The sequence below is a fragment of the Bidens hawaiensis genome, unplaced genomic scaffold (assembly GCF_021521415.1).
Source record: "Bidens hawaiensis isolate Kalapana, Puna unplaced genomic scaffold, B.hawaiensis_p1.1 tig00001842_1, whole genome shotgun sequence".
Classification (NCBI taxonomy): Eukaryota; Viridiplantae; Streptophyta; class Magnoliopsida; order Asterales; family Asteraceae; genus Bidens; species Bidens hawaiensis.
In genome coordinates this window covers 3,727,134-3,746,022 of record NW_027491102.1, presented here as the reverse complement: position 1 = coordinate 3,746,022, position 18,889 = coordinate 3,727,134, and the positions used below count along the sequence as shown (strand labels likewise).

At 36.2% G+C, this 18,889-nt stretch overlaps 1 protein-coding gene across 2 annotated transcripts; it reads right to left on the bottom strand.

Moving 5' to 3' along the window:
- Window positions 1-8,055: 8,055 nt before the first annotated feature.
- LOC143598363 (WEB family protein At5g55860-like) lies at window positions 8,056-12,016 on the bottom strand. 2 transcript variants are annotated; one of them, XM_077076599.1, is made up of 4 exons: window positions 11,908-12,016; window positions 11,446-11,497; window positions 10,708-10,879; window positions 8,056-10,013 (listed from the first exon to the last, which is right to left on the bottom strand). In XM_077076599.1, the coding sequence occupies exons 3-4, from the start codon at window positions 10,876-10,878 to the stop codon at window positions 8,271-8,273; spliced, it is 1,914 nt and encodes a 637-aa protein (XP_076932714.1). In that variant the 5' UTR covers window position 10,879; window positions 11,446-11,497; window positions 11,908-12,016; the 3' UTR covers window positions 8,056-8,270. The 2 variants fall into 2 exon arrangements, with proteins under 2 accessions (XP_076932714.1, XP_076932719.1); XM_077076604.1 differs by lacking the exon at window positions 11,908-12,016 and adding an exon at window positions 11,885-11,903.
- Between the last annotated feature and the right edge of the window lie 6,873 nt (window positions 12,017-18,889).

Below are 18,889 nucleotides of genomic sequence, written 5' to 3'. Positions count from 1 at the left end.
TTTATTTGGCACAACTTAACTAATTTAGATCGTTTGGTACAACTTAACTACAGTTTGCTCAAATTTATTAAATGTAAAACATTGGTAATCATAATATTTTTTAAAAAAATTGAGAACGCAAATATATTTATCGTTAAACCTGTTACGGGTTCAAAGTTTTGACTTGAAAATGTAAACAAATGAAAGTTAGAATTTTAGATGTGATTGGGTTTCAAATTTATTTTTAAGGGCATTTTTGGAAATAGACAAAAGATTCTGGATTTTGCACATTGCGTATTTTTCCCAATGACAAACACTTCTGCCATGCCACCTCCAGGTCAGCATTGACTCTTCCTTGAATAGTGATCAGAATCTTGTATTTGAAACATGTCATATAAAATTATGCTCAAATGAAGCAAAACATTCACAAAATTGAACAAGTTAACCTGTTTTTTTTTTTTTTTGTCAATTAGCAAAGTCGAGAAGCCCCTCAAACTTATTAATATATTTTTCATGCTGTAGCTCAAAACTATTATTATATGAGAAGTATTTTTCCAAATTGGTTCATAACCAATTTTTTTTCAATTATACATATATGATACTGAGAATAAATTTTCAATAGATGGAGTGTTCTTGGGTATGTTTTTTCACGTGCATTATTTTTTTATTAAGTTTTTTTTTTGAAAAAATCATTTTGTGATATAAATAAAATCAATTTATGTATAATGATACAAGCATAGATGTAATACATTTTTCTATATACATTATATATTGCTTTATTTGTAACTTAATTATTTAGATCATCATGTGTGTTACATGGACTCTAAAGCTAATATTTTAATAAAGTAAAATAACTTGGGACACATGTCACTTGCAGATTCATTTTTGCCAAATTTTTCTTATCAAACTATTTTCCTATTTTCAATGAAAACTTATTTATGCCAGTGTAATCATATCATATCAATCAATCATTTAATCAAGTAAACAATTACCTAAATTATAGATATTAAAAATATATGGGTATTTATGTCAGTATGATAAAAATATTCATATCTTTAATGAAGTCATATCTACTGTAAGTCCACGTTCCCGGTGCCCTACATTGGCATTGGATATACTCATAAACACAGTTCTAAATATCATAGTTAAATTAAAATTTCACGGAATAAATAAAACTTCAATCATTCGTTACAAAACATTCAAACTTTTCTTTAAAAACATAACATAAAAATAGTTTATTTAAACATCATGACAAATCTTCGGATGCCAGCTTCCTCAGTTCCGACCATGTGTCTCCCTCAAGCTAGATGCTTCAGTCTATTTACCTGCGTGCATGCTAAAAGTCAGCTACGCTGAGTGAATTCTAGTTAATCAGGTAACATACAATACATTCACATACGCATTGGAAGATACATATTATATCCTTAACCTGCTTATCTTTATTTTGTACATACGTAAGTATATACCTTCTTTCTTTCTTTCTTTCATACTTTACATTTATTCTTACTTTACATACTTATACGTTTTAAAGAGCATTACGCCCTACTGCCTCGAGTATTGTTAGGGCTCGGTCCATTTTCTTCCTCGGATATTATTAGGGTCCGGTCCCTTCTTCCTCGAGTAAAATTAGGGCCCGTTCCCTTTCTACCTCGGATATTATTAGGGTCCGGTCCCTTCTATCTCGAGTAATACTAGGGCTCAGAGTCTTTCTTCCATACAATCTTACCTTACCTTCCTTTTATATTTATATATAAACTTCCATACATAACTTACATATATCCTTCATACATCATATATAAAACAATCACATCTTTTAACGATCACCTTCCCTGGCGATACGAGCAATATCCGAAGATCGTTCACGTATCGACAAGCATTCATTCATAACTTCTACAACTTTCACATAAATCATACAAGGCATACATTTACCACTTATGGTAAGTGTATTAACTAATCACGTCAAGTATGCACACAGCCCGAAAACATAACAAGGAAATGGGGGCTAGAAACTCACCTGGGTACGATTCCTTTCGGAGTTAATGGTAACTTATTTCCTTAATTGGGTGCGGCTAACTGTATAACAATTACATGTATCAATTAACTATCCATATCCATATCATATTCCTTGGTTATTATAACCCCTAGCTACAGGGGTCTGGGGGCAGCTCCCCTGGCAGCGGGGTTCTAGGGGTGGCAGCCCCTAGAAGGGTCCAAGGGGCAGAGCCCCTAGCTGGGGTTAAGCTGCCAGATCAGCTTGGAAAAATCTTATTTTCCTTAATAAGCCTTTACCAAAAACCTCATCAGAAAAGCTGAAGTTCAATTATTTAATCAAATCGAATTTTCACTTTAAACGTTACCTTTCATTATTAATCTTTTACTTGTTCTTATCTTAACCACCATTTAAGTCCATATCTATCGTTTACATATGTATACGCTGTTTATCTTTCGTTTATTTGGAAAATCATTCTGGCGTATAAGTTCATTGGCGTATAAGTCCTCCTTGGCGTATAAGGCTTTCCTTAGCGTATAAGTTCCTTCCAACGTATAAGTTATCTAGCGCATAAGTCCTATAGCGTATAAGTCATACATACATGTTGCATGCATACATATACGCTTATATACACATATACGGTACAATCATACATATATGCTTTCATGCATACACGCTGCAAGCATACTTATACGTTAATAATACTCATACGGTACATACATACACATACGCTTTCATACATACACGCTGCAAGCATACTTGTACGGTTCATAGACTTATACGGCGCCAACTTATACGGCGTATACGTTCTGTTCAGCTTCTTATTACGTTTTTTTAATGTTTTTCTTCCATTCCGGCGTCGTCAGCCGTCGTTAACCACCATGGATGATCGGGGTTTGATCGCTTATGACCCAGGTAGCTTCGGGGTGTCCAGATTTGAGCTAAGGTGGCCCTTAAGCTCGTTTTTGGTTGATTAAACACCCGAAATAAGCTAGGTCTAGATCCAAACGGCTCATACGGCATCCCAGGGCTGAGGTGCCGAGCTCTAATATGTTTGGTCAGCTGAGATAAATGATTTCTTACCTTCGGTTGGTCTTGGATCGTTGGATATTAGAGTAGAGAGTGTTTGGCTTAAGTGTATGTTTTTTTATGGTGGAGGCTAATGTGTAAAATGGATGGAGATGGAAAGGATTAGGGTTTAAGGAGTATTTATACTCCCTTAAGCCCATGAAACGTAGGCCCATCTTTCTTTTTAGATCCATAATTTCTTCCATCTAATTAGCCTACCATCCTTCTATCTTTATTATTTTATTATTCTTCTACTAACTCAAACTAATTCTTCCGGCATAAATAATATATTAATATTATTCATAGAAATTTTGGGATGTTACATCTACCTTTTTTTATTAAATCAAATTATAAACACATTTTAGTGTTGGGGATGAATGTGGGAAAAATTAATGAACGATATTTATAGGTCTAAGAAGATAAAACAAAAAGGAAATTATGAACGAATAACAATTTTATTTTCTCTATTTATTCAACCTCCATGGATTCATAGAGGTCTCATCCATCTTTTTCAAATCTGTAATACAAAGGCGTGTTTTAGTGTAATTTTATATATGATGTTCTTTTTTTATGTCATTTATACTGAAACATCTTATCATCTTTTATTAGAATTCGCTATTCCATTGGAAATACATAATTATAACTTATAAAATTACCAGGTGCATCTTTTTCGTGATTATGAAGAAATTGTGTGTGAATGCACAACGTATTCGTATGAATATTCCATTAGAAAATATAATTTGACCTTATTAAACTATTTAATTTGATAAAATATAAGGGTTTTTTTTAATTATAATCATTTAATTTCAATAGTTTAATTTTATTTCTTTGAGTTTTTGTGATTCACACGGGTTCTAAAGTTAGTGTGTGTGTGTATTGTTATTCCTACCAAGTATATAAGTATTATTTTTATATTTAAAAGATAGTATCACCAACTTTCTTTGTGTGTCGAGTATTTGTACGTGTGGCGCGGTTATGCCTATAACCACCATAGATGTGTGTGTGTGTGTATTATGCAAGCATGATGTTTTCCTAGAATTTGAATGATTTAGTTAATACGCATGTACCTTTGGATGATTATGAAACGTAATTTCGTTTAAATAGGGTAAATTTTTGTATGGGTATTACGGGTTGTCACACAATACCAAAAACTTATAAACATACATAAATCTAAATTGACAAATTGAGGAAATCAACACATACAGACCCATATTAAGCATGGGCAAAATCAAATGCATACCATGGAGTCGAATCCCCCACCTTCAAAGTCGTGACATGTTATTGGAGTTATAACGTGAAGTTATGTGTTGCATTAAAATATGGCTAGGGAAAAATTGACGAGCGGTGGGGGACACAAGTATCAAAGTCTGTTGTTGCATATATGTTCGTCTGAGGTGTGTGTTTCTGTTCGTTTAATTTTGTTGATGCTAGTGCTTGATTTAGGTTTAATGAGGATGGCGTTGTATGTTTTCGGGGTTTGGATAACTTTGAAATGATACTAAGACCATAATTAGTGGAAAACCCTTCAAAACGTCTCCATCTCCCTCTTCATTGGCTCAAAAGCCTCCTTGGTCCCACCTACCTCATCATCAAACGTTTTATACAAATCAGCAGGATATTATTTTGAAGCCCAAATCTCTTCGTGGTTGGTGTTCTCGAGTGTTTTGGGGGAAACTGCCCCCATAGACAATGGCCACTACAGAGGGCCTAATAACTATGAATTTGATTTATTGTTTATGAAATTTTATAATATGTTCTTTTATTTCTTTTTGTTTTGAAAAGAGCATAAATAAGTTTAAGTTAGAGGTACAATAAAAATGCTTACATTAGGGATGGCAACGGGCCAGGTATTGGTAATTTCATGCCCGTACCCGTTTGTAAAACCGTGTCCCATACCCGGCCCATTACCCATCGGGTATTTGTCTGGTAATTACTCGTCGGGTATCGGGCATACCCGCGGGTATTGGGTATACCCGTTGGGATTTTTAAGTACATTTTTAATCATTATAATTATTTTATACTTTTTATTCATACAACAAATATTACAAGTTAAATATAATTCACTCCATATATGAAAGTGTGAAAATAAATAAGTAATATCATTAGGGCTGTAAACGAACCGATCGAACATGAACAAGGCCTTGTTCATGTTCGTTCGTTAAGAAAATATTGTGTTCACGAACGGTTCACGAACACTTACCGAACGAGATTCTTTGTTCGTGTTCGTTCATTAAGGAAATTAATGTGTTCACGAACGGTTCACGAACACAAACAAACACAATTAAAATCGGTAAAGGCTAGAGAATAAGACCGAATTATTCATCAATATGAATATTAAAAGCCTGTAAACGAATCGAATGAATACGAACAAGTCATATTCGTGTCCGTTCATTTAACTTTATAATTAATCAAATAAATATTTATAATCATGTGCGTTTATTTAAAATTGGACATTTGTGTTCGTTTATGTTCCTTTGTTTAAAATCTAAACAAACATAACTACACAAAGATAAACGAACATAAATAAACATATATGAACCAATGTGAATGAACACAAACAAACTTAAATGAAAACACATAAGCGAACACAAATTAACAAATATAAAACCTTTAAGCAAATGACATATCCAGATAATATTTAATTATTTTCTATTAATACATAAACGAACGTTCATGAACATAAATGAACGAATGGAACATGTGTTCGTGTCCGTTCATTTAATTAAACGAACACAAATTTTGTGTTCATATTCGTTCGTTTATTAAATAAACGAACTTCCCGCCAAACGGTTCACGAACTGTTCAACGAACGTTCGGTTCGCTTACAGGCCTGAATATCATTATAATTTTTATGTAATATTATATATATATATATATATATATGCTTCACAGCCTATGAAATACAAAGAATTTCTCGGGTATATAATTCGGGTATATGGTTCGGGTAAATGGGTATGTGTTTCGGGTAATCGGGCCGGGTATCATCTAATCTCATACCCGACCCGTACCCGCAAAAATTTTTAAATCTTAATCCCATACCCGGCCTATACCCATCGGATTTCGGGTATACCCGTCCCATTTGTTTTGGGTTTCGGGTATACCCGTCGGGCTCGGGCTTTTTTGCCATCCCTAGCTTACGGTCGGTGGTCAAACTAACCTTTTGTACTAAAGAAAACAACTAGCAGGCTAGCTAATTAGGTTCAAATCTTTTAACCTTGTCATTGTTAGTTGTGAATTTTTAGTGTCAACAAGGGTCATTCCTAATAATCGTTTAGCCTCCATGGATCTTGTGGGAGTTTTTTTTTTCTTTTTCTTTTAAAAACTTATATGTATATAGTATTATAGTTGCCAATAGAATGATAAGCGTGATAACATTAAGCAAAACAAAACACTATTATAGTAAAATGATTTATTTTAAATAGTTACACGAATCTCGAGGCTCTCGAAGCGTTTTTTGAAGCAAATTTGTTGATCAAATCTTCGTAGTTCATACTCTCTAATATCCCGATCTCGATGGCTATGCGTTTCAATCTAATAAGTCTTTCTTGGGACATTATTGATCCTTTCAACAACTTCAAAGTTAATCGGATTTGCTAGTTTAAATCATATTGGTCATTCATTGGGTTTTTTTCTAGTGTAACGGGTTAATGACAGAAGTAGGTTTAGTTGGGTTTAAATATGATTATGAATAGGCCTAAACTAAATAATGTTTTTACTATGTTTTAGTTTGCAACAATACTACAAACCGTGCATATGTTATCACCTACATCAATGCCTCTAATCAAAAGTGTCGATTTCGTAGGAATACGATCTAGTAATAGTCTCTAAGTGAAACAATTCACTTTAGCCGGTAACCATCTCTGCCAATATTGAAATCACAACCGGTTGCAAAATAAGTTATGTTACTATACATTCATTATGCTAACGAGAGACTCGTTTAAGCTCGTGTAAAACTCGGCATATAAAGTTTAGGATTGAGCTCGTTTAAGTTTGGTTTGATTCTAGCTTTTAGCGAGCTGATTTCGAGTAGCTCATGAAAGACTAGGCTTGTTTACACTAGTTAGGTTCGAAGTAGCACATGCAAATCAAACAGGTTTATTCCAATTGCAAATTTGTAGTAAATCTAGTGCACACGCAAACAAAGGAATCAGGAACAGAACACCTCATTCCTGATGACATGACATTCATATTCAATATCCCAACCATAACATTGCTATGCAAAACAATGAATACTTCACACACACACAATAAAAATACAAAATCAGATTAACCCAACTGTCGATAACAGTTATACGCAACTGCAACCGAGACAGCAGCACCAATAAGAGCCAGAGCCGCATACGCGTCTTGACTCTCCCATGTCTCGAGCCATGTCGATGTTGGCATGGTGCAAACCTTGTGTTGTTCGGGTGCACCATTTTTACCAACATTAATAGAAATCTTATTCTTGATTCCCCTTTTCTTTCCATCATTAACCTTCCTTTCAAAGTTAAGCTTCACCGCATTTTCAGGCGGGTTTGAAACCCGACAGCAACCGCCATCTTCCCCATCCTCTTGAGCTTTCATTTGGTTTTCTTTAGATAAACCCATTTGTTCCTTGAAGAAAACTAAATAGTGAAATATTCATGGTTTTAATCATTGAAAAGGTTGATAAACATCGAGTCTCGTATTGAATACATCAGTTTGTCGATCCCTCGGTACCCAACTTAAGAAAGTTTGTAAACAACAATCCAAATATGTCTAGCTTCACATGGTCATCACATTTTCTTTGTCTATTTGGCCATGTTCATATATCATTTGTATACCAACAATATCAAATATCAATAATGTAATTACCTTCAGTATGTTGATCAAGCAACATGGGTACATCATCAGGCATAATACTTATGGCCCTCAATTTGCCCACAAACGCTGCGTGAGGCGTTCAAATACAAATACATCATTTGGATTATAAACCCCACATTTGTTACCAATACAACCGATGTGAAACAAGCCTCATACATTATAATGGTTCCAGTCCATAACAAACTAGCCAAATTATATTCATAATCGTATAAAATACTCAAAACAATCGTTCACAATTCAAAAGTTGAAACTTAATCATAATCTATGATCAAACATTCAAACGTAAAGTTCGATTCACCCAAAACCACTAGATCTCACCTCAAATTTGGTTAAACATATACACACCAACCAACCAACCCACCACACCAAAAGACACAAACACTATAATTTACACAGCTTTCTCGCCAGGCAAATATGAAGGTGACGACCCGCCATCGATATGTGACTTCTTCCGCTGAAATATCCCACTGAAATTGCTAACAAGCACCTTTTTCGTCTTCGGTTTCTGTGGTGGACTCTGCTTGTAGTTAGGAGTTGAAGGCAAAGATGGAGTCTGCTGCTGCATTTGTGTTTCTTGAAGTATCAACGCTGCCGCCTCTGCCGGCTTCTTCTGCTCCTTCTCCCGCCACCTCTTCAGCTCCCCCTCCACCGCCCTCTTGGCGGCTTCAGCTGACTCAGCCCGCTTCAAAGCCGCCTCGGTTGCCGCCTTCAACTCATCAATCTCCTTCTGTGTTGCTTCTAGCTTCTTCATAGCTTCTTTCTCACTGGCCCTCACCGCCTCCACCTGCGCCATTGCCGCCTCCACCTTCATCTCCGCCAGCTTCTCCGACTCCTCCACTTTCCTGCTCATCGCCTCGAACTCTCCCTGGGAAACAGTGATTTTGGACCCCGATTCAGATGTAGACGCGCGTGCAGCATCGGTTCTTTCTGATATTATCTTTATATCCTCTAAAGCTTTTGACTCGGCTTTTTTAGCTTCTTCGGCTTCCATTAACACTACTTTGAGTTTACTTTCGGCTTCTTCTAAAGAAACCCCCAAAGCTCCTGCTTCCTTCTTCAATTCTTCCGCTTTTGCCCTCATCTCTTCGGTTTCCAGTTTCGCGTTTTCACTTTCGGAAACCAACTGTTGAACAGTCTGCATCATTTCATCAGAAGCAGATGTAGCTTTAGCTTCTTCAACCCGCGCGTTTTCAAGCTCGGTTTTGCTCTTATTCAGTTCCAAATTCAGATTCCCGACTACAGCTTCGGTTTCAACTTCCTTCTGTTTCAGTTCCTCATGTTCTTTCTTAACATTCTCGAGCTCGATCTTTAAATCCTCCAACAACTTTTTCAACAAGTTTTGTTCATCAACCGTCTTCTGTAACGATTCTTTAGCTTCATCGAGCTCTAATGTAACTTTCTTCAAAGAATCAAGATCCGAAGCTTTCACATTCTCCATTCCCGTTTGGAGTCGTTTGATCTCGGATGTCGTTTGTTCATATTGGGTTTCGAGATCTTTAAACGCTTGTGGGTCGAACCGTTCGCGTAAGGCAAGTAACTTTTTTGCAGACTCTTCAAGTGCCGCTTTATGTGCTAACTTCTCAACATTTTTCTCGGTGTACACATTTTCTTGTTGTTGATGAGCTTCCATTACTGCAAGCTTCACCTGCTCGATGGTCTTTTGAACAGTTAAAATCTCCTTTGATATCTCACCGGCTCGATCCAAAGTAACTTTCTTTATAAGCTCGGATTCAGTTTCTTGTTTAATAGCAGCATTTTGTTCTTCAATTGCCGCCTCACGATCAAGGCGAATTCTGTTTAATTCTTGTTTGGCAGCATCGAGTTCGGTAAACACAGTAGCATATTGTTGTTTTGTGTTCTCTAAATCCTGTTTCAAACCGCCATTGGCGTTTGTTTCTCCAGTTTCAAATTGTTTTGCTTGGCTCGTTGCCGCCTCTGCAGCCTTGATTGCCGCCTCTTTTGCCTTATTAACGGTTTCAAGCTTTTTCTTTAGATCCTCAACTGTTCGTTTTGCCTGTTCAAGCTCGGCTAGTGCACCGGTTTTTGTAGTTTCAGCACTTTTTAACTTCTCTTTTAACTTATACAACTCTTTTTGTGCCAAATGGAGCTTTGTTTCTTTCACCAGCACCCTCTACAAAAAAGTTGATAATTTTAGTACGCGCTTGAAAAGTAATCATAACCAGATAATTAGTTCTAAAATACTAATAAAAAAATAAAAGTAATATAAAGGAAAACTATTAGCCTTGTAAACGAACCGCACGTTCAGTGAACCGTTCAGCTGGAAGTTCGTTTATGTTCTTTACTAATTAAACGAACAAACATGCACAATTGTTAAATGAACGGACATGAACACATGTCATGTTCGTTTATTTATGTTCGTTTATGCTCGTTCATTTAAATTTGTATATGTTCATTCGATTGCGTTCACTTGTGTTCGTTAGTTTACGTTTGTTTAAATCCGTTCCTTGATAAATTTATTTAAATTCTTGAGGCCCATTACAATTTAGTATAGTCTTAATAACTTTATAGACCCAACACATTTCACATCTACTTCTAATTGGTTTAGCTCAATCACGTTCATTAATCTATGTTCAGTTATTTTCATTCGTGAACCGTTCGTTTATACTGTTAATGAATGAGCATAAACAAACATTAACACAGTAACATGTTCATTTTCTTAACGAACGAACACGAACAAGAAAACCCCGTTCGTCTAATAGTATGTGTTTGATTGTTTGTTAGGTTAAGGTTAAAGGTAAACAACGAACACGAACATGCTTTGCTCGTGTTCGTTCGCTTTGTTTACAGCCCTAGAAACAATGTACCTCAGCAGACTGAGGCTTTATTTTCTTGGTGGCAATCTTTTCACCGGAAAAAGCACCTTCACCAAAAAGATTTACAGCATCCTTGACAGACTGAAACGGGGCCCGCGTGTCAATCTCTCCAACTTCCACTTTTGGAGAGTCGGTTTTGCTTTGACGGTCCTTAGCGACCATACTGTTTTTCACGTTAATCATTTTACAAACGACATATAAATGACAAAAAAAGAAAAAAGAAATAAAAATAAGGCTAAAAGTTAAGATAGGCAACATATGAACTAATGTGTTAAATGGATTCTTTTCTAAAGTTGCTCTAAACACACCTATTCGGGTCACTCAATCATAACAAAGGTACACATAGGTTCCATTTATGGTATGAGTTAGCGAGACCCACAACTCTCCCCTTGTAGATGGGACGCAAGGCAGCGAAAAGTTACATAACTTAAAAGGATGATTTTGCTAGTCTCAAGTACTTAAAACTTTATTGCCATATGAGTTTTGTTTTGGCTTGTAAGTTGTAAAGGCATTAATTCATCTCATTTATACAAAAACAAACAGTAAAACATCAATAAAATCTGTTTCATATAATATTTTCAGATCAATCATCAAAATATTGAAACTAAGCAGTATTAATTAACAAAAACACCTGTATATATATAGACAATCACATCATGAACAGCAAAATTCTAAATTAGCACTCAAAAGTCAAACTTGGCATCTTTAACTCAAAAACCAGATTCATACCTGGTTAATTAATAGGTTTATGATAATCAAATAAGCTCAACACCCCTGCAAACTGCAACAACAAAACCGGTGTATTAGCATCGGTCAACCGACTTCATATAACAAACCTTAAAAAAGATTACAAAACCATCAACAACACCAAAACTTGAAAACCCTAAAATCATATGAACCCTAGGAGTGTGACGGATAACAAAAACACAAAAATCAAGAAAATCTTTACAACAACAAACTTAAAGCTTTGATAACCATGATCAAGAACAGTATGTGATCATCAGGTTAAAAACACAAAGACCCTTTTGAAATCCTTGAAAAATGAATCAAACCCACCAAGAAAAGGTTATGAAAACGCCTTAAAAATCGAATCTTGGAGTGAAATATGAACAAAAAGACGATCGACCCATATTAAAAATAATACTAATAAGAATAGAAAGATACATACAAGGGATTATTATTATTATTTACCGATGAAGAAAGAAAGAAAGCAAGCAAGCAAATGGGAAAATGTGTTTGAATGTTTGGAATGAATAATAATAAAAGTCAGAGAGAGAGAGAGAGTGGAAATATGGAAAACAGAAAGAAATTAAACAAATGTATGTATATGCACTGTGAGGGAGCCAAGTCAGGTTGAATCAAATGGACTAGGGTTGTACTATGTGCATTGTGGGGTTGTACGATCATATCATATGGTCTTTTATTCAGCTCTGTCTTTTAGGCATGTCATACCCGTGTACCAAAAGGCAGTGTCTGGGAAATTCTTTCTTTTTTTTAATGAATTGTTTTGTTGTACCAGTACCTCTTCCAGTTTATTATTGTTAAATAAAATATTTATTTTGATTGTACGATCTTTTTTTATATACCAAAACATAATTGATTATGTTATCCGACTAAATTATAATAGAATTTTTATACAATTGTGTAAGCTAAAGTAGCTAATTAAAAACCAAACAGCCATGATATATCTTAAGAGGCACTAATGTTGTAAAGAGAAACAAGAAATATGAATCATTAAATTTTTTTTTTATTTATGTTTCATTAAGAACATATCCTTAGGTTATATCTATATACATATATAATAAAACTAATTTGCATCTTTACACTTGTTATGGTTAAGGTTATTTGTATATCGTCATGATTTCTTTCTTTTAAGAGTGTAATATCATATATCGTGGAGATTATTATATACATGCATAAACGAAAAAATCAAACTGGTTTTGTTCATATATTTTGTAAAACGTTTAAGAAAAATGAGTGATTCTTTCTAATATATATTCAGTCCATACAATTCATGAGTTTCAATTTCACCCAATATCAGTCATTATTAGTTATATAGTATGGATCCAAGGTTTATCATAATTTACAAGCTTTTCACCAGGTGTTTCAAATTGGTGGTGATCATCCTAATCCAATCATGGTATGCACTATGGTACTCCCAATTATGCATAATCGACTTTTAGCCATTTCCCTTTACAAACCTCGGTACCTTGTGAAGGTTTCACAATAATTGTTGTAACTTTTTACTTTTCTAGTACTTCATTTCATTAAGCTATAGCCGTTTCATTTACTATTTTTCAAGTAAGTTTCAATTTAACACAATAACACATTATTTCACCAAAGCATTACATATGTATCTGGTTATACCTACGTACATGTCATTTAACACGTGATGTGCCCATATTGTGTAATTTTACTCAAATATAGCTTTCAAACATTTTTAGCTATTTAATAAGAATAACTCATTGTATTTCACATTCCAATTATTTCTTTCCTTTCCTTTGAGATATGTGTAGTGAAGAAAGCATGGGACGCCACCATCATGCCAGATCACCCTTTAACCTAATCAACACAATTACAAAATCGTCAAAGAGGGGTGTAAATCACCAATTCGCCAAAGCTTTAACGGAAAGAAGATTGTGAGGCTAAACGGGAGGGTGCGGGTCAACTCAAAACCAACCAATCTCATATTTTATTTTTTAATTTATTTTGCACTTAATACGATTGTACCTTTATAAAAGAATGATTTGGTTAAAGTCCCATTGTAAGGTGACACTTTAGCAATAATGTGTTGTTAAAACCACTACACATAGCCTAGAAAAATCATGTATATGGGTACATATGGTAGGTTACGTTAGAAAGACATAAATTTATGAGGTGAGAAGCAATCAGGAGATGTCATATGTTCCAATGGGTGACAAAAAACGGGTCCGGCAAAATAAAATTTGGGTGTGAAAACATGTAAACTTTGCACCCCTTTATGTCTAAGGTAAAGGCACCATTCACTAAGTTGGAGCTGGAGTTAGCGCACCGTTGTACACACTACTTCAAAATACTTTAATGTAACAATAGTGTACTCTGTAGGAACCGAATTCGTGAATTGAGTAAATAAACAGAAAATTAACAAATAGTTTAATTACTTATACAATACAATACAATAATCTGAAATACAATACATAATCAAATAAATAAACCAAATACAATACAAAAAAAATGTAAACGGTTTGGCTGAGGATCGTGTTAAACACGGGGCCTTTAAAACAATATTTCGAGTCTCCCAAGAGAACTCGTTGTTTCCCAGGGTACAACAGCCAGAGCAGTAGTACTGCCGGAGTTAACCGTAAACCTGAAAAAGGTTCGAATAAAAGAAACCAGAAATGTAGAAGAAGAAGAGGTTGGAAAAACCTTGCAACAATGCTTGTATTGTGTGTAAGGTTTGGTGTGTGTTGCAACTTAGTTTACCTCTCTATTTATAGAGGAAAAACAAGGCACAAGTTTTTCATCCCACCAATGTGGGATACACCACTATAGTATTTTCTTTCAAATACACACAATCACACATCGATATCTCATTCATCAATGTCTATTAGTGTGCATTTGTTGTGTCATAACAACCTACTAATGCACACGTAACAAATTTTCCAACAATCCCCCACATGAATAGAAATCGATTCTTCGAAGTAAGTTTCAGCAGTTGAGTATTGCTGGATAGGTAGGTGTTACCCTTTGAACCTTCCGTTGTGAAGCATACTTAGCCTCCTAGCGGTTTGTAGTCGCGATGACTTTGAACAGACCCCCATTTGTGTAGACGACAATATGCCTTTACACAATACTCTCCCTGGTTTGGTCAACCCCTCATTCTTGTGTCCGTTATGGTCATGGATCACGGTCCTGGTTCTGCGAGAGCTCTAAGAAATTGCGCCTCCCCACAATTCCATTCGAAACGACCATACTTCTTTCTAACATAGGTGATTCCCATGAATCATTAAAAGCATCATGGTTATTTCACTTAACCTTAATATGCTTAACCTCTCCCAAATGTCACTGGTTTTAGGGTACTCCCCTAGGAGAAAGGACTAGGAAGTTCAAGACTCCCTTTGGTTTTGGGGTACTCCCCCACAGTGACTGCCTCTGGTCATATGATTAAGTTTGCCTATTGAACTTAGCTCTTGGGATCTCCAGTCTGCTAAGTTAGGTTTCCCTCATACTTCCTTTATCGCGGGCTTTAGTCCCATTCCTCTCGACAACTTATAAAATTTATCCGTGCTTAAGCCTTTTGTTAACGGGTCTTCAATGTTATCTTCTGACCTCACATGGTCAATCGTGATAACACCCGTTGACTGTAGTTGTCGTATCGTGTTATGTCTACGTCTCATATGCCTTGATTTGCCATTATACATTGAACGTTGAGATCTACCAATTGTAGACTCACTGTCACAGTGTATGCAAATTGCCGACAACGGCTTTGGCCATTGTGGAATGTCTTCCACGAATTGACGTAACCATTCTGCCTCTTCCCCAGATTTGTCTAAGGCAATGAATTCAGACTCCATTGTGGATCTAGCAATTACAGTTTGTTTGAATGATTTCCAAGATATTGCTGCCCCACCAAGTAGGAACACGTACCCACTTGTTGATTTGGAATCTTTCATATCCGAAATCCAGTTCGTATCAGTATACCCTTCGATCACAGCTGGATGGTTGGTATAATGCAAACCATAGTCTCTTGTGTATCTTATGTACCTAAGCACCCTTATAACAGCTTTCCAATGTTGAACACTTGGATTGCTAGTATATCTACTTAGCCTACTCACCGCGTATGCTAAATCGGGTCTCGTACATGTCATGAGATACATTAGACTTCCAATGATTCTTGAATACTCTAATTGAGCAACCGGCTCAGCTCTATTTTTACATAGATGTAGAGTAGTGTCAACAGGAGAACGAGCCACTCGCTTGTCTTCCTTGTTGAATTTTTCAAGAATCTTGTCGACGTAGTGTGCTTGACTCAAAGTAAGACCTTCTTTGGTTTTAATAATTTTTATTCCAAGAATAGTATCAACTAAACCCATGTCTTTCATGTCAAATCGTGCCTTTAACATGTCTTTTGTAGATTGAACCATTTTATCATTACTCCCAATGATAAGCATGTCATCCACATAAAGGCATAAAATAACATAACCTCCATTTGTGTTTTTAACATAAACACATTTATCACACTCATTAATTTTGAAACCATTGCTAATCATGACTTGGTCAAAATTTTGGTGCCATTGTTTTGGAGCTTGCTTCAAGCCATACAAAGACTTGATGAGTTTGCATACTTTGCCCTTTTGACCAGGGGCGGAGAAACCCTCAGGTTGCTCCATGTATATCTCTTCTTCCAAATCACCATTTAAAAAAGCCGTTTTTACATCCATTTGGTGCACTTCCAAGCTTCGTAAAGACGCGATTGCAAGCACCAACCTTATAGAGGTTATACGTGTTACAGGTGAGTAAGTATCAAAATAGTCTAGACCTTCATTTTGTCTAAAACCTTTGATCACTAGCCTCGCCTTGTATTTATCAATACTTCCATCGGCTTTCATCTTCTTTTTGAATATCTAACGATCTCCAAGTGGGTTGCAACCAACTAGAAGATCTACCAATTCCCAAGTATGATTTTGTAAGATCGAATCAATTTCATTCTTGATTGCTTCTTTCCATTGAGGTCCTTCAGGTGAGGTCACCGCTTCATGGTAGGTATTAGGTTCACCTTCAACCATAAAGCTTACGAAGTCAGGACCAAAGGATTTTGCAACCTTTTGTCTTTTGCTTCGTCTTAAATCACCATCCTCAGTCTCGGGCCGTTCATGTGTTCCTTCATGAACCAAGTCGTCATTTTGTGTTGACGAGCTTGCACCTACATCATTCGCTCGTGATGATAAGGCCTCATGTGTGTGTCCTAACTTAGGAAACACGTGCTCAAAATACGAGACAGTATTGGGGCTCCCCTCCATGAAAGTGTTTACGTGTACATTTGGATTTTTGGATTCATGTACCAAAAACCGATGTGCACTACTATTGTGAGCATATCCAATGAAAATGCAATCAACAGTTTTGGGACCAATTCTAAGAGCTTTAGGAGGTGGTACGGTGACTTTAGCTAGGCACCCCCACACTTTCATGTATTTGTACGAAGGTTCTCTTCCCTTCCATAACTTATAAGGAGTCTCGTCCCTATTCTTGAGAGGTATCTTATTTAAAAGATAATTTGCCGTTAAAATGGCATCCCCCCACATGTCATGGCTCACCCCAGAACTAACCAACATGGCATTCATCATCTCTTTCAATGTACGGTTCTTTCGTTCCGCCATGCCATTTGATTGTGGAGAACAAGGAGGGGTTAATTCATGTATTATGCCACTTTGTGCGCATAAATCCGCAAATGGTGAAACGTATTCACCTCCTCGATCGCTTCTCACACGTTTAATTTTCTTGTTAAGTTGTAACTCAACTTCATTTTTAATCAAGATAAATTTTTCTATTGCTTCATATTTACTTTAAAGTAAATATACATAGCAATATTTTGAGCAATCATCAATAAACGTGATGAAATATTTGTTTCCCCCTCTTGTTGGGCACATTTTTAAATTGCACACATCGGTGTGAATTAAATCAAGTGTTTCGGTTATTCTTTCAACCGATTTGATGGATGATCTTGTAAGTTTGGATTCAACACATGATTCGCATTTCGAGTTTGTATCAATGGGGAATGTCGGTATGCTTTTTAATTTGATTAAACGACGAAGTGAATTGAAATTTACATGTCCTAATCTACCATGCCAAACATTTGAATTTAAAGACTCAATAATATAAGCAGAAGTAGATGCCTTATTCATTTCATTTCCAATCACGGTTACATCAAGTTTAAACATACCATTGAGGGAATAGCCCTTACCAACATACATTCCACGCTTAGTCAAGACAAACTTGTCCGACTCATACACTAAACGAAAACCAAACTTATTAAGCAACCAACCCGAAACCAAATTCTTACGAATTTTGGGCACATGCAAAGTGTTGCTCAAAGTAAGTTCTTTTCCCGAAGTCATCTTCAAGATCACATTCCCTTCACCCTTGATGTCAGCCGTTGCTTTATTCCCCATAAACAACTTAGTATCACTAGCAGCCTCCTTAAAGGTACTAAAGAGGGTCTTGTCACCACACACATGACGGGTCGCACCCGTATCAATGAACCATCCTTGCGGTTTGTCCCCCACAAGATTGATTTCTTCAATCATTGCTGAGAGCTCGGTGATCATTGCTACCAACGGTTCACCATTTTCATCCACCATATGCGCACGCTCATGCTTAGGCTTCTTGCATTGGTTCGCACGATGGTCATTCTCATTACAATTGTAACAAACACCTTGGAAGTTTGAAGATTGAGGTTTCTTTTTCATAACCTCCTTCTTCGGTCCAAGGTTCACCTTTTCCTTTCCCTTATTCATTTTACTCTTACCCTTATGCCCCCCTTAGAAGATTGTCCAAGTTCAACTATGTTGGCCTTAGCCATTGGCTCCACACGAGCTGATTTTTGAGCCGTTTTATTGTCTTCCTCAATTCGAAGACGAACAATTAATTCATCAATAGTCATCTCCTTTCGTTTGTGCTTAAGATAATTCTTAAACTCAACCCAACTAGGAGGCAACTTTTCAATTATGGCTGCAACTTGGAACGTTTCACTAAGTGTAATACCCTCGGCATGAATTTCATGAAGTATAACTTGTAGTTCTTGGACTTGGGTGATCACATTCTTGGAGTCAACCCTTTTAAAGTCCAAAAAACGGGCCACAACAAATTTCTTTGTTCCCGCATCTTCGGTTTTATACTTCTTGTCTAAAGACTCCCATAGTTCTTTGGCAATCTTTATCCCACAATAGACGTTATACAATGGATCCGCCAAACCATTGAGCACGTAATTGCGACATAGAAATTCAGAATGTTTCCAAGCGTACAAAGCACTCACACTTTGGGCATCATCTTAGGCAGTGGGTATGAGGGCTGTTTTCTCCAAGAACTGTGCTAAGTTCAAGGTTGTCAAGTAGAAAAACATTTTCTGCTACCACCTCTTAAAGTGGACACCCGTGAACTATTCGGGTTTTTCAGCATGGTTAGCCATTGTGGTCGC